General features: G+C 34.8%; 1 protein-coding gene across 1 annotated transcript; it reads right to left on the reverse strand.

The window, feature by feature from the left end:
* Positions 1–12,705: 12,705 nt before the first annotated feature.
* Positions 12,706–15,824, reverse strand: LOC141696966 (TMV resistance protein N-like). Its single transcript, XM_074501129.1, has 2 exons — positions 15,326–15,824; positions 12,706–14,882 (listed from the first exon to the last, which is right to left on the reverse strand). Exons 1-2 carry the CDS (start codon positions 15,811–15,813, stop codon positions 13,748–13,750), a joined length of 1,623 nt encoding a protein of 540 aa, XP_074357230.1. The 5' UTR covers positions 15,814–15,824; the 3' UTR covers positions 12,706–13,747.
* Positions 15,825–16,137: the final 313 nt, after the last annotated feature.

Here is a 16,137-nt window from a genome sequence, read left to right on the forward strand (position 1 = left end):
CTAATGGTATGTATGCTTCCATTGTGAGTAATGGAAGTGTGCTTGACTCAATACAAGATGCTATGGCCCTACGGCGAATTTTAATAGATTCATCCTGTTGAGAGAATGTCTCTAGTAACTGTTCAGTGGCCATTTCAAGGTCCATGTCCTATTGGGAGGACAAAGATGGGCTTTCAGATGCCTCAGTAAATGTCCTTCTCTTTTTAGGAGGAGGCAGAGCCGAAGGTTCATTCACTTCTAAAAATACACTAATACCAACTAACCTTCTCGGTAACATTTTTGACAGAGGGGGAGTGTTTGAGATAGGTTGAGTTTCTGTGTTTGGCTCTATGACCTGGGATTGAAGCTGTGGTTCTACAACTTCATGATCAGTCCTATCAACCACTGGGGGTCTCACAACAGAAGTAGAAATAGTATGTGATTCAGGAAGTATTACCTGTAGTGGAAGAGCATCTGAAGTCTGTGCTTGTGTGGCTTATACCACTGGAGGTTGAGGTTGTTGTTCATGACCGGGACGAATAAAAACTGGTAAAGGAATGACGTCGGCCATGAAAGCAGATACAAGTACAGGAACTTGCATGAATTTAAAGGTTGTGTCTTGGCGTGTGTAGATCTTTTTGTTTAACGGAGGGGGTTCAGCTACTAATGAGTTAGAAAAAAGTGCCTTATGCTCAGGTGTGAGAAGATGTTCTGCTATAAGCATAAGAAATCTAGCATAGTAGCAAGAAAGCCTACGATCCGTTGAATGATCACGCTTGGATTGAAAACAACCGCAAGACCAATATACTGCAAAGTGGAAGTGATGTTGTGAAAGTTGGATTTTGTGTAGGAAAATATCCCACTCAGAGACTAAATTTGACTTGGACAGCTTAGTCAAATTAAGCACCCCCTGATAGTGAATGGCATTGAAAAAATTTAAAATCTCAATATCAGTGGCTAAATTAACAAAATTTTCCATGGGAAAATTTAAAGCCCTATTAAAAACTGTTTCATCAACTACATACTGTGTGTTTACCACGGTGAATGAAAAAGAATTTGAATCAGTGGACACAGTAGTAGTTGTGCAAATCAGTCTAAGCAAATCGACATTTAATTGAACATTTGATTTAAGAGCACAGCTAACAATCGAATGATCGTTTAAAAATCGAATCCAAGGCTTAAATTTTTCAACATTACAATTATCCGGATTAAAATACCCAACATGATTATGCGAGACAATCTGGAAATTGAGAGCCATAAAAAAATAATAAAACACACACTTTCAGAATTTTAAGAATTAAATTAAGAAAAATTGAATTAAAATTAAAAAAAATTAATAATTCGAATTAATTCAATTATATCCGAAAAATTTAGAAAGAAATGTATCTTGATAACCTTTTTAACCCACAAAACCAGATAAGCAATCAGATTTGCAAACTCACGATACACAAAACCAAATTGAAATATAAAAACACAAGACACAAAAACAATCAGATTCGATTTTGAAGACAGAAAAAACTGAAATAATAAAAAAAACGTCAGCACTTCTGTATGTATACACACGTATGTATATATATCAGAAGTGAAGTTTTATTTTGCTGAGTAAAAAACTCGAGCAAGGAAGAATGGTGACTGTGGCGGTTTTGATCGGAAGAAAAAAATGAATAGAGAGAGAGAGAGAGATATGAAAGGTTTTGAGATGAAAACTGAAATAACAAAACAAAAAGAACTAAGTATTACAACTGGTATGACAATCCGGGATTGTCATACCGATTGTCATACCAATATAAAAGCTTTGAATTTAAAGGAACTGGTATGACAATCTGATAGTCATACCGATTGTCATACTAGTACAAAGTAAAAGAAATTTTAACAGAAAATAAAAAAGAACTGGTATGACAATCCGATAGTCATACCGATTGTCATACCAATACAAAGTAAAAGCATACAATATTTACAAAAATAAAATATTCAGAAATAATTCTATTTTAATCCAGAAATAGATTTCTTTTGAATTTTATCAAATAAAATTCATAAAAAAATATTTTTAGAGAAAATAAAATATTCTGAGATATTTAAAATTAACAAGTTGAATAAATAAAGAAGATAAGATAATAAAAATTACATAGAGATAAGCAAGAAATATGGTAAAATGATGAAATAAATTTGCAAATGAATTTTTCATCCATGAAAAATTCATTTGTAAATTCATTGAAGAACAGATCTCAGATATTAACTAGTTTAATCACTAAAACTGTTCAACATACCCAATTTACCAACTAATCTGGTAAATGTGGATTCATCAAGAGATTTAGTGAAAATATCTGCTATTTGTTCTTCTGTTGGAACAAAAAATAGTTCAACAGTACCATTCATGACATGCTCTCTAATAAAATGATACCTGATGTCAATATGCTTGGTCCTCGTGTGCTGCACAAGGTTGTTGGTGATGGCTATTGCACTTGTATTGTCACATAAAATAGGAATTTTGTTCAATACAGAGTCATAGTCCCGTAGCTGGTTCCTAATTCATAAGATCTGAGCACAGCAGCTTCCAGCAACAATATATTCAGCCTCGGCCGTTGAGTTGGAAACTGTTTGCTATTTCTTGCTGTACCATGAGACTAGCCTGCTACCTAGGAATTGACAACTCCCTGAGGTGCTTTTCCTATCAACAACAATTCCTGCGTAATCTGAATCTGTATATCCAACAAGATTAAAACCAGATTCTTTAGGGTACCAAATACCTAGATTTGGTGTTCCCTTAAGATATCTCAAGATTCGTTTTACAACAACGAAATGAATATCTCTAGGATCCGCTTGGAACCTTGCACATAAGCATGTAGCATACATAATATCTGGTCTAATTGCAGTAAGATAGAGTAATGAGCCCATCATACCTCTGTAGCTTGTGACATCTACCCGGAGTTTTCACATGGTCCAAGCTTGACAGCTGTAGTTGACGGAGTCCTAGCTGATGCAAAATCCTCTAGATTGTACTTTTTGAGGAGTTCCTTGAGATACTTGGATTGACAAATAAATGTTCCATCTAACCTTTGATTTACTTGTAATCCAAGAAAGAACTTCAGCTCTCCCATCATGCTCATTTCAAATTTGTTGTGCATTAACTTAACAAATCTCTTACAGAGATTATCATTAGTAGACCCAAATATTATGTCATCCACATAGACTTGGACTAATATAGTATCATTCTTATGCTTTTTAGAAAAGAGAGTTTTGTCTATGACACCTATAATAAAGCTATTTTCAATAAGAAATTCAGAGAGAGTGTCATACCATTTTCTCGGAGACTACTTGAGACCATAGATAGCCTTGAAAAGAAAGTAGACAAAATCCAAATGATCTGGATCTTCAAAACCAGGAGGTTGCTCTACATACACCTCTTCATCCAGCTTTCCATTCAGAAAGGCACTCTTGACATCCATTTGATAAACTTTAAAGTTTGAGAATGCTGCGAATGCCAGAAATATCCTGATGGCCTTAAGTCTAGCCACTGGAGCATAGGTTTCATCATAATCAATGCCTTCATCTTGAGAATACCCTTTAGCTACCAGTCTTGCTTTGTTTCTTGTAACCATACCATCTTCATCTAGTTTATTCCTGAATACCCACCGAGTACCAACAGCTCTTTTGTGTGTAGGTCTAGGTACCAGTTTTCAAATTTGTTGACTTTCAAACTGATTGAGTTCATCTTGTATAGCAATCACCCAATCTGGATCAGTCAGTATTTCCTCAATCTTCTTTGGTTCCATCTCAGAAAGAAATCCTGAGAACAAACATTCATTTTGAGTAGCACGTCTAGTTCTGACTCCAACATCTGGATCACCAATAATCAGCTCAAAAGGATGAGCTTTATTCCAGACCGTCTGTCTTGGAAGATTTGATCTTGATGATTCGCCTTGAAATTCATTGGGATGTTGTGTCCTACTAGTTGATCCTTCAGCATCTCCCCCTGAGTTGTTGCTAGGTTGTCTTGATGATTCTCCGTCAGTAGCAGTGGTATCTCCATTGTTGTCAATGTTTCCATCACCATTACTTTGAGTATCATCACCATTAACAGGTTCTTCACCAGCAGCAACCTCAGGTACTTGATCATTATCTGATTCTGAATCTGACATATCATCAAACTTTAGTTTCTCAGAAGGATCTTCAGTTTGGATACTTGGGAGTTTAGTGTCATCAAATGTAACATTGACACTATCAGTTACTCTGTGTTGATCAATGATATACACCCTGTATGATCTTCTTCTATAACCAACAAAAATACCCTCATATGCCTTTGCCTCGAACTTACCACGACGATCATCTTCATCCTTGAGCACAAAGCATCTGGCACCAAATATATGAAAGTATTTGATAGAAGGTTTTTGTTCATTCATAATCTCATAAGGAGTCTTCATGAAGTCTTTGTTGATTAGAGTTCGATTCTGAGTATAACATGCAGTATTGACAGATTCAGCCCAAAAGTACATTGGAAGACCTGATTCACTTAACATAGTTCTTGCAGCTTCAATCAATGTACGATTCTTCCTTTCTACCACTCCATTTTGCTGAGGGGTTCTAGGAGCTGAAAATTATCTGGTAATCCCTTTGTCTATACAGAATCCATTGAGAAGTGAATTCTTTTCCATTATCTGACCTTATTGCTCTAATAGGGACATTAGAATCTAACTCGATCAACTTGATATGATCAATCACAGCTTGTGGAGTTTCATCCTTAGAGTGAAGGAATAAAACCCACGTATACTTGGAATAACCATCAACTATCACCAGACAGTAATACTTCTTTGACATAGAAAGAATATTAACTGGTCCAAATAAATCCATGTGAAATAATTGAAGAACACCAGTTATGGAGGATGTGTCAGTGCCTTTGTGACTTGCTTTCTTTGACTTTCCTTTCTGGAAAGCCTCACACAGTCCTTCTGGGGAGAATTCCAGTTGAGGCAGACCTCTGACCAATTCTCTCTTGACAAGAGAATTCATTGTTTTGAAATTGAGATGGGAAAGTCTCTTGTGCCATAGCCAACTCTCATCTGAAGATGCCTTTGCATAGAAACAATTGACTTCCGGATTGCTTCCAGAGTTCATGTCAGCTACGAAAAGATTTCCTTTCCGGATTCCCATCAAGGAGGGTTTTTCACTTTTCTTGTGCAGAATCTGACACTTCAGCTTGTCGAATAAAACATTGTAGCCGTTGTCACAGAACTGACTAATACTAAGCAGATTGTGTTCAAGTCCTTGCACAATATACACATTTTCAATGATAACATTTCCAGCTTGCAAACAGCCATATCCCTCAGTTAAACCTTTGATGTTATCTCCAAAGGTAACCACTGGGTCAGCTTTCTCAACCACATTTGATAGCAGGGCTCTATCTCCGGTCATATGTCTTGATGATCCGCTGTCAAGAATCCACACTACCGGTTCCACCTGTTTAATGCCCTGCAATACAAATGGATTAGACCTTCTTCGGAACCCAAGCTTGGTTGGGTCCGACATACTTGTAGAATTGGCCTTTGTCAGGCAAAACAACATTCTTAATTTTAATGTTCTCAACTTTCTCAATGACTGTACATTTGACCTTGTAAACAGCCTTAATAAATTTCTGTTTAGGCTTAGGCACAAATGTATCCTTTCTAGCCTTAGGAGGACTAGCAGTCTTAGACCTATCATGCTTCCTATTATTCACATGCTGACGAGGAGTAGTCTTATCATTAGAAACATGCTTACTATTAAAATAAGCATACATCAAATTAAAAGCAGAAGACATACAATCAGGAACACCACATACTTTATGAGAGGGATTAACAATAGGCAAATTATGCATGGTAGACATGGCATGTTTGTTATCCAACTCATGTGTGTCTGAGTTAGTCTCAGTTGCTTTCACAACTTTGACTGAAATCTTTGACACACTTGACTTGGAAACAACCTTCTCATTAACAAGATCTTCAGCACGTATTTCTTCTTGAATAATAAAGGAGGTCTCATCAAATGGTTCAACAATTGATTCTTTATAGAGGGGTTTATCAACACCCTTAAGCATATGTGGTACTTCCCTACCTTTAGCACAAACATGAGGAGGGGAGTTTATACCTAATTTTCCAATAGCAACATTGTAATCAAAACCTATTCCAGATGTTTGATTAACAGCTTGTTTATTGTAGAACTCTTTAGACTTCGAACAAGAATTAAAGTAAGCTTTAACCTTAGTCTCAAGACCGGTGATCTTGTCTTTGAGAATAGTTTCGAGTTGTCTATAACAGTTAACTCTATTCTCTAGAAAAGATACTTGTTCTTTTAACTTGTCTTGATTAATGTGCACAAATTTTAATTCATTGACCTCTTTCTCAAGGTCTTTGTTCTGTTGAATTAACATTTCATTATCACGACGAGCACAATCTAAGGAACCTCCTAGATGATAAACTAATTCAGCATTAGTAAATTTTACCTCTTTTCTTGACGATGAAGTCTTTCCATCAATAGCCATAAGAGCAAGATTCCCAACTTCTTCATCTTCACTATCAGTATCATCCCAGCTTCTTCCCTTTGCCAGGTAAGCCCTTTCAGATTTACTCTTCTGATTTGAATCATAAGAGTTCTTCCTTACTTGCTTTGGCTTCCTGCATTTTGTGGCAAACTGTCCCAACTCATTACAGTTAAAGCATCGAATGGTGCTCCGATCAACCATCCCTGTTTAGTATCCACCACTGCTGGTGTTAGAGGATGAAGATCCATCTTTCTGGTATCTGTTGTAGTTGGACTTGTACTTGAACTTGGGATTTCTCTTGAATCTAACATTGGAGAATCTCTTGACAATCAGGGCCATTGACTTATCTTCCAATTGTTCCAGCTCTTCCAAGGAGTAAAAATCATCACCAGATTGATTTGTAGTAGGAGGATCATATTCTGCTACTATCACATTTTTCTCAGCTTTGGAAGACTGTACCATTCTCTCTGACTGTTGAGATTGTTGTTGTTGTTGTTGTTGTTGATGTTGTTGTTGACCTTCAGCTACTAGAGCAGTAGACGTGCTGACCACTCTACCCTTCCCGTAGACTTCCTTCTGCTGAATCTGCTCCAACTCATAGGTCTTTAACACACCATAGAGCCTTTCCAAAGAAATCTCACTCAGATCTCTCGCTTCTCTTATGGCAGTTATTCTATGTTCAAGATGAGTTGGCAGTGTTAAAAGGAACTTTTTGTTGACCTCTCTGAGTGTATAATATTTTCCATTTATGTTCAGGTTGTTGATCAATGCATTGTACCTCTCAAACACTTCAGTAATTCCTTCTCCTGGATTGGATTTAAAATGTTCATACTCAGAGGTTAGGATCTCTAACTTGTTCTCCCTAACTTCCTCTGTGCCTTCATTAATCACCTCAATAGATTCCTAGATGTATTTGGAATTTTTACAGTTCATCACATGTCTGTTCATCAAGGGATCAAGGGAATCAATTAAAATTAATTGAAGGCTGGCATCCAATGAGGCTTCTTCTTTTTCAGCAGGAGAAAAATCCTCAGGATCTTTTACATAGGTTCTAGCTTTGGTAATTACAACATCATCTTCTATAACCTCTGGTTCAATAACCATCGGAATTTTTGGACCCTTCTTTAACACGTCCAGATACTTGGGTTTTGCAACTTGTAAAAACAAGAGCATCTTCTTCTTCCACATAATATAATTTTCTTTATCGAACAATGAAATTTTAACGGTTCCAACTTTTTGTGTAGTCATTATGAATTTTTGAAGAAATAAAAATTCAAGGAGTTGAAAAAATTACAAAAGTCTAGGATCTTGATTGGTTCGTTAATCAGAAGGCTCGGATACCAATTGTTACGTCCCAATATGTTTGTAGAAGGGGGGTTGAATACAAACTATACCGTTTAATCGAATTTAATGCGGAATAAAAAGTGAAACAAAACTCAAGTTAAATAAAATAATTATTAAACTTGAAAGGTGTTACAACAACGATATCGTTTACAAGGGATTAATCTCAAATAAATTATTCCAAATCTAGAATAAATTCGATATGAACTTTTTCTATTTTTGAAATAAAAAGATCAAATGCTAAAAGCAATTTGAGATTAAGTTCTAGGGATTTTGATCCGCTAGGTAGTTACACAAGAACAAGAGAATGATTTCTAGTGGTTAAGATTTAACAATAAATACTAGAAATAAATGTCCTGAAATATTGCAGTTGAGGATAATAAGTTCTCTGCTTCTTTTCTTTCTGTATTCTTGAGTTGGTTGAATATTCAATGTGTACATTGAATGATCTGCTTCTGTTTGTTAAGTAATCAATCAATCCAATTGAATTGTACTAGCAAGACAATCATTTGATCTAGCAAGACAATCGGTGAGACTATTGAATAAACTGGCAAGACTATCGGCAAGACAGTTCTTTGAGCTGGAGAGACTTTCGGTATGACAATTCTTTTGTACTGGAAAGACTTTCGGTATGACAATACCAGTTCAACTGTTTGTCTTGCTGAATTAATATTGAATATTAATTCAAAATTAATTCTGAAAATACATAATATTAATTCAGAATTAATTGACCAATTAATTCAATTAATCAATAAATTAATCTTTGCAGATATAATTTATTTTCTTAATTAAATTATATGACTTAATTAATTAATAGAGAATTAATACTAATCTTGAACAGCAACCACTCTTCTGACAATCTTCTGAAAATCACTGAAAATTATGAATCAATTCCACCACTTCTATGTTGACACTCGATGTACTGTCTGGTTCATGAATGACTAACTTCCGTGACGTTTCTTCATGTCTTGACTTTAATATCTTGATTTTCTTCAGATTAAATCCCTGTAATTGTTTGATACCCTGACAAGATCTCTGACACTTGATTAAATCCACAATCTTGATTTATATCACTAAGGCTTGTTCAATTTCTTGAACTTTTTCCAGTGAATTATCCTCAAGTCTGGAGATGAACAATGTTTCTTAATCCTTTGATAGATGTTACTTTGTGAGATCTCTCTGACGATAGATCCACTATTTACTTGTTACATTCTTATTTGAGTTGAGTTAAATCCTCGAATAAACAAATAGGCTATAACATATGTCTTTCACAAGGTATAACTGTACTCACTACTAGCAAGAGAATTAATAAAAATATTCGAAGCTACATATTTAACTAAGCTAACTAGAATGTGTCCTAGAACTCCCATATGAATGAATCAGATTTCCAAAGGACTAAGCTCTTAATTCCAAGTCCAAGGCATAGTTTATGCAAACAAGATCAAGCTCTCGCTTTTATCCCTTCCCCGTCAATAACAATATCAAAATTAATGAATAATATAAACATGTTATAATGACTACTATTTTGGTAAACCTTTATCTACGCAACCTGTAATGATGGTCATTGAGACATTAGACCAAGGCATATCGATTTCAGGACTTCGATTGTCATCACACGGATCACAGAGATGCCATGCCTGCAGATTTAGAGAGGAAATAACAAAAAAAAATATGTCAGTGAAATAGGACATCAACAATTTAGACAACATTTAATCAAGATGATTTTCCAAAAGTTTATAACCTAACTATATATTGTCAAAATAGTCTCCTGTCATTTACATATCTGCAAATCAGTTTCCCAAATTTTGAGTAACAGCTTACACTGAAGACTTATGAAAATGGAGCTTTTAGAAATATAAACGACGCTACCGTTCTAAAGACATTTATTTAATAAACTTATGTCATTTATCAAGTAACACTAATTAGCCTATATTTGCTTCTGAAAGTTAGCAACAGTCTTGAGAGTAAGATGGGATTATTAAAGAGAACTGAAAAAATTAACTCTGTCATAGATCCTCAAGTTATGTCATGTCTACTACCAGTTCAATGCTTATTTTCCCGAACAGAACAGGTACCTGTAATCTAATATATTTTCTAATCAGCTTGGTATTGTGAATGAGCAATTGATCCACTAAATAAAGAATATGCAAGATAAAAGTTATTTTCCCAGAACCATTCTTTTTAATTTGAAAACATCATGTATTCAATTGATAATTAACGTCATCGAAAACTACAACAATACAAGATTTAACAATACAGACTACTTTAAAGAAAAAAATAACAGTACAAATATAACAAAGAGAGCTCTCACCATTGCAATCACAATACTTCCTCATACCTCCATCAAGTCAACAGCTACCAAAAGAAAATCCAATCATTTGGGGGCGTAGGAATTGAGAAATTAAGGAGGAAGAAGAAAAGTTTTTCAAAGTTAGATAATGATATCTTAGAAAATGAACACGTGTCTTTGTTGTTGTCGTGGTTGTCTTTTGGGTTGATTTTTGGGTTGATTGTTGACTAATTTACCTTAACTGTAAACATATAGTACATAGTAACTTCTTCCAACATCCTTAAAATAAATTTTCATAATTTAGAATTTAATTATATTTTTTATATATAATTTTATACAAAATGATAAAACTTTTGATTTTTTAAGAACATATTAATCTAATTTTTTCTAACATACAATATTTTTTTTCTTTTGAAAAGATAAATTACTATTTAATATCTTAATATACATATATAATATTATAAAAATTGAAAAAATTGAAGTTACCAAAATGGAAAATGATGGGGATGGGTGCACTTTTTAATTTTTCCACTAATAGTAACTTTTAAGATGCCACACAACTATAATTTTTAAAATAAATAAATTTTAAGTTAATTTTAGTGGTAATTATATTGCAATCGTAATTTTTCATTTCTAAAATATAAGATTTTCATAAAAAATATTTAATTATTTTTTTGAAATATGAACTCCGTGTGCGTAGCACGGGTATTAAACTAGTTTATTTAATAAAAATTGCGTACATGGACAAAAATAAATATTTAAGATTCAAGTAATCCTAAGTGTTCGGTTTTTACTAAACAAATCTAATAAATAGCCAAATCCCGTAATATCCATCATGGACATATCAACATTTTAACGACAATTAAGCCACACAAATAATCAAAACTAACTAATAAAATGCTTACTATTGCCTGATAAAAGCATCCATATAAAATCTACAATTTCCGCAACCACCTACCTCCTACTGACTTTCTTGATCTCCGGAGTCCCTCTCTCTTAAAGAAAAAGGGTAATTATACCCTAATACTAATCCTGAGATTATAATTCCCGAAACAAACATGATCTTTATATTTTATACAAGAACCAAAGTTAGTGAAGTACTACTATATTTTTCATGGTCACCCAGCAGAGTAAACTTTTTTTTCTTGTTAAACAATCAGCAAAAGTATATAACAATCCAAATTAAAAGGAAAAATGGGTAAACAAAAGGCTCAATACATGCATATACTAATCATAGTATTCTAAAATGAAAGTAATTAGGACAACAAGAACAATTAACATAAGTGATTACAAGAAATGGAGTTTGGCATTACAGTTTAATAACAGGGCCTAAGATAATTCATCAACGACAATTAAGAAACAAGAATACAAAATACTTGCAAAGTCCATACCTCACAAAACCACTTCTCCACACTCATACCAAACTACTAAGATCCTTATTAAGACCTAAAGTTTCAAGAATAATGTTGATTTTCATGAATATTCAAAGGAGGTAAAGAGAGTTAAAAGAATAGTGGAACTCTGATTTTATTTCATTCTAGATAGATTGCTCGATACACTACATCATACTCGGATTATAAAGTAAGACTGAACTCGTAACATATTCGTTACTAACTCAGCTGATGTGGCAAGATCAGTGACAGCAATCTATCTAGAATACTGCACCTCAAGCAGATAGTTCAGTGCAGTGATGAGGAACTGAACGAGTTCGCTTGAAACACAAACATGAACTGCTAAATAAAAATACAAAACTTTTAAGGGAAAAAGGTTAAAAACAATCAAATATCAGGGTTACAGAAATCTGTTTTGAACATCTCCGCCAGCATGTCACTCTACTCACTGTTGCAGAGATGATTTAGATCACTAAAAAGAATTGAATTTTGTAGCACCATACATTCCTCTTTTCTAACAATAACAAGTACCAAATGAAACAAGTCAGCACCTCTTAGTGGGTTTTTGACAAAAAATTCATTTTGCAAATTCTCGACAGCAAACACATCAGCAACGAAAAAGCATTCAGAACCACTAAACAATTGCAGAATTACGTAGCTATTATCATTAAAACTCCAAACATACACAATCTCACATAATGCATCCATTGGACAAAACGTTCACCACAAAACAACATGTACGCTAACTACAATTTTCTCTCATTTTCAAAGGATTCACCAAAACAAAATGCATCGTACTTGGTATTTCCTAGAAACATTTTTTAACACTTTTCGTGCTTCAGTTATACTTGTTCTTCACAGATCCAAAGGTTAAACACCTCAATAGAACATACTTTCTGACAAGCATTTTGACAAACACGTGCTGTGACAAGAATTTGGCCCAAATTCTTGCTGAACAATTTCAACACCTGAAGTGCTCTCATGAAACCACACAATTACATTATTTGTGACAAAATATCTTCACCAAAAATAAAAAATAAAACTGAAGAATACGGTTTCTAATACACAAGGCTCTATTCTCGATGATTTCTACACATTAGGTTCCATAACTCAACACAGTTGAGCCATAAAAGTTCCCAAACCAATCTTAGTGCAATTTCAGGAAAATCTTAGTATATTTTTTCTGTGAGACGAAGAACCCAGCTGATGAACTGCTTATTTCCAGGCCTAGAAAATAACGAACGTTGCCCAGGTCTTTCATCTTGAAGGTGTTGAACAACATTGTTTTGAGGTGATCAATTTTCTTCCTGTCATTCTCAGCCAGTAACAGGTCATCAACATACACAAGCACCAAAGTTATCGTTGATGATTCAGTGAGGGTGAAAAGGGTATTATCAGATAAAGATTGCTGAAACTTGAGATCTTTCAAAGTGCTTGAAAGTTTACTAAACCAGTTTCTTGGTGCCTGGCGAAGCCCATACAGTGATTTTTTTAACTTACACACTAGCTTGGCCGTTGTACCACTAAACTCCCCATGATTTAGCACAATTCTGCTGCCATAGTGACTATAGCCTTGAGGTATTTTCATGTACACGATTTCATAGAGTTCTCCATGGAGGAATGCGTTTGTGACGTCCATCTGCATCACATCCCAATTCTGCAGTGCTGCAACAGCCAACAATGCCCTTATAGTTGTCATTTTCGCGACTGGAGAAAAGATGTGCTCGTAATCAACTCCATAAGTTTGCCTGTACCCCAATATAACAAGTCTTGATTTGTAACTCTCAATGGTTCCATCAGATTTAAACTTGGTCTTGTAGAGGAACTTACTTCCAATTGCCTTTTTGGTTGGTGGAAGTGGCATTATCTCCCGTGTATCATTGTTTTCCAATGCTTCCAACTCAAGGTTCATGGCATTTACCCAGTTGATATATGTGATAGCTTGACTGAACTTGATAGGATCTGTGTGAGTTGTAATAGTGGACAGAAAGGATCCAAAGTTTGGCTCCACTATTTGAGGAGTCACAACAGCTGCGTTGGCAGATGGTTGTGGGAAGGGTTTGGAGACATATGATTCCATCCATGTAGGAGGTTTATGAAGTCTTACAGATCTTTAAGGTGGTGGTGGAGTTGTGGTTTGGATTCGATCATCTGAAGCAGAGCTGGTTTCATTACTAGTTGTTACAGATGGATAAAAAGAGAGTTCAGTTGTGGTGTGAGATGAATCAAGTCCTATATAGAGATGTATATATGATTATATGTTGATATTACCTTGTGATTCTTCAAAACAGAGTGTATATCTTGTGATACCCACAATCTACTATATTTTCCAGGCTCATCAGGAGAGTTGTTACGTGCGATCTCCCTACCCATATCCCGAAGCAGATCATGCATCCCTAGCTCATGTCTATCATTGACTGTAACCAAGCTTCTTTTCCTTAAAATATCAATTTTATGATTGATAAACGTGTAACAAGTTTCCAGTATTTTAGCAACCTCTTCTTTCTTCCATCCAATGTAGAAACAAGCAATATCTAGGAAAATATCTTGCAGATTAGGGTCAACAAATTTCAATGCATCAAAACTGATCATAAGATTTTCCTCGACATCGTTAATGGGTGTTTTCTTCAATTTGTCAATGAACCATTTCCATCCATCCTCGGATTCGTTACGCAAGGTCGAGCCAAAAACCTGAAGAGCTAATGGAAGCCCTCCAGCATGTTTTAGGACTTCTTTGGACAATTCAGTAAATGTGTCCAGATTTTTATCTTCTCCGAATGCATGTTGGGTGAAAAGTCGGAGCGACTCATCTTTATCCATTTGATTTACCTTGTATTTTGCTTTTACTTCGATTTTATCCAAGAGATCTTCGTTTCTCGTTGTTATTATGACCATGCTCCCCAAAACAAATGATCCTTCTAAATATTTTAGTGCTTTTGGGTCATCTACATCATCAATAACAACAAGGACTTTGGTTGAACAAATTCTAGCCCTTATCACCTCAATTCCTTGGTCAACAGTGTTAATAATAATGTCCTTGCGCTTGAGAACATTTTCAAGAAGTTGCTGTTGTAAACATACTAGGCCTTTAGTTTTTGAAAGCTCCCTAACATTTGCTAGGAAGCAGGCTCCTGGAAAGTGGCGATAGTTTTGGTTATACACAGCTTTGGCAAGAGTTGTTTTACCAACTCCTCCCATGCCATGTATACCAATCCTAATCACACCTTTTGTGTCACTGTTAAACAATGTTGTTACACCTTTAACCCGAGAACCCAACCCAACTGGATATGTGGCAACATGCAAAGTTTTGGGATTTATTTTGAGTAAAATAGTACCAACAACATCATCGATGATATTAGCTTCAGACCTGCAACGAAATCATCTAAACTGAATTTTTTCTGTTGCCTGAATGATGATATATACACATGAGTTACGCTGTAACACTAAATTTATAGTAGGACAACTGTACAATATAATATATGCACGTGTCATTTGCAATTATTGAGAAAACGTTATTGTCGCCAACAATCTTGACATAATAACAAATTATATTGTAGCCATGTGTCATTTGCGGTTTTTGAGAAAACGTTAGTCGCCAACAATTTTGACATATTAACTAATGACAGCGTACAAATATAAGTTATGAAAATCTTGATGTAAATAATGTTTGACATACTAGTTAAAATGCGTTGTACAATTAAAGTTTTTTTATAAATTAGACTAATTTGTGGGTCATGAAAAAAGCCTGACCTAAAGTGCTTAACAAAAATCTCATTTTAACAACGAAAGAGAGTAAACATTTTCTTATACCTGTTTTCGGATACATGGTATCCAGAAAAGTCTGCAACTTTCTTCAGTGTAAGGCGCCAATTGGTCAGTTTCTCCACATCATAACGAGTTTGATGTTTATCAAAAGCTTCTTTAAAACTCTCAATTTGGTGTCTAACAACATATGGATCAACGTGGTAAAACACTGGAATAACCAATCTTTCCAACCGTTTGTGACAGCGAAGGATCTCTTCTAGCTCTTCAAGGCACCACGATGAAGAAGCATAGTTTTCCGAGAGCACAACAATGTAAGTCTTGGATTCCTGAATAGCTTGAGGCAATGCGCGTGAGATTACTTCTCCACAGAGTAGCTCAGGGTCATCCTTAAACGTTTTAATGCCATTGCGGCACAAGTCTTTGTAAAGATGACTTGTAAACGTATTTCGTGTATCTAAACCTCTGAAACTCAAGAAAACATCCCATGAAGTTGAAGATGATGGGATTTGATTATAACTTGTAGAAGCTGCCATTATTTCAAATGTAAAAATATGAAACAAGTTCTACTGGTAAGGTGAATAATAGAAGATGATCAAGAAAACAATCACACCATAAAATTAAGTTAAATTAAATCAAAATTGGTTATACCTACTACACAAGGGGAATAATAGTCTATGCATACACATGAACAAGCAAGTCGGTCAGATTAAATTAAATTAAGTTGAGCAACCACGTCTTTGTTTATGGATATTTCAGGGGAAAAAAAGAATAAAGACAATCTTCGTATTGGTGTAACAAATATTTCATCTTATAAGTTATAAAATATAATGGACCGCCTAAATTACTTCAACTTCAAC

This window comes from Apium graveolens, chromosome 11, assembly GCF_009905375.1.
Source record: "Apium graveolens cultivar Ventura chromosome 11, ASM990537v1, whole genome shotgun sequence".
Classification (NCBI taxonomy): domain Eukaryota; kingdom Viridiplantae; phylum Streptophyta; class Magnoliopsida; order Apiales; family Apiaceae; genus Apium; species Apium graveolens.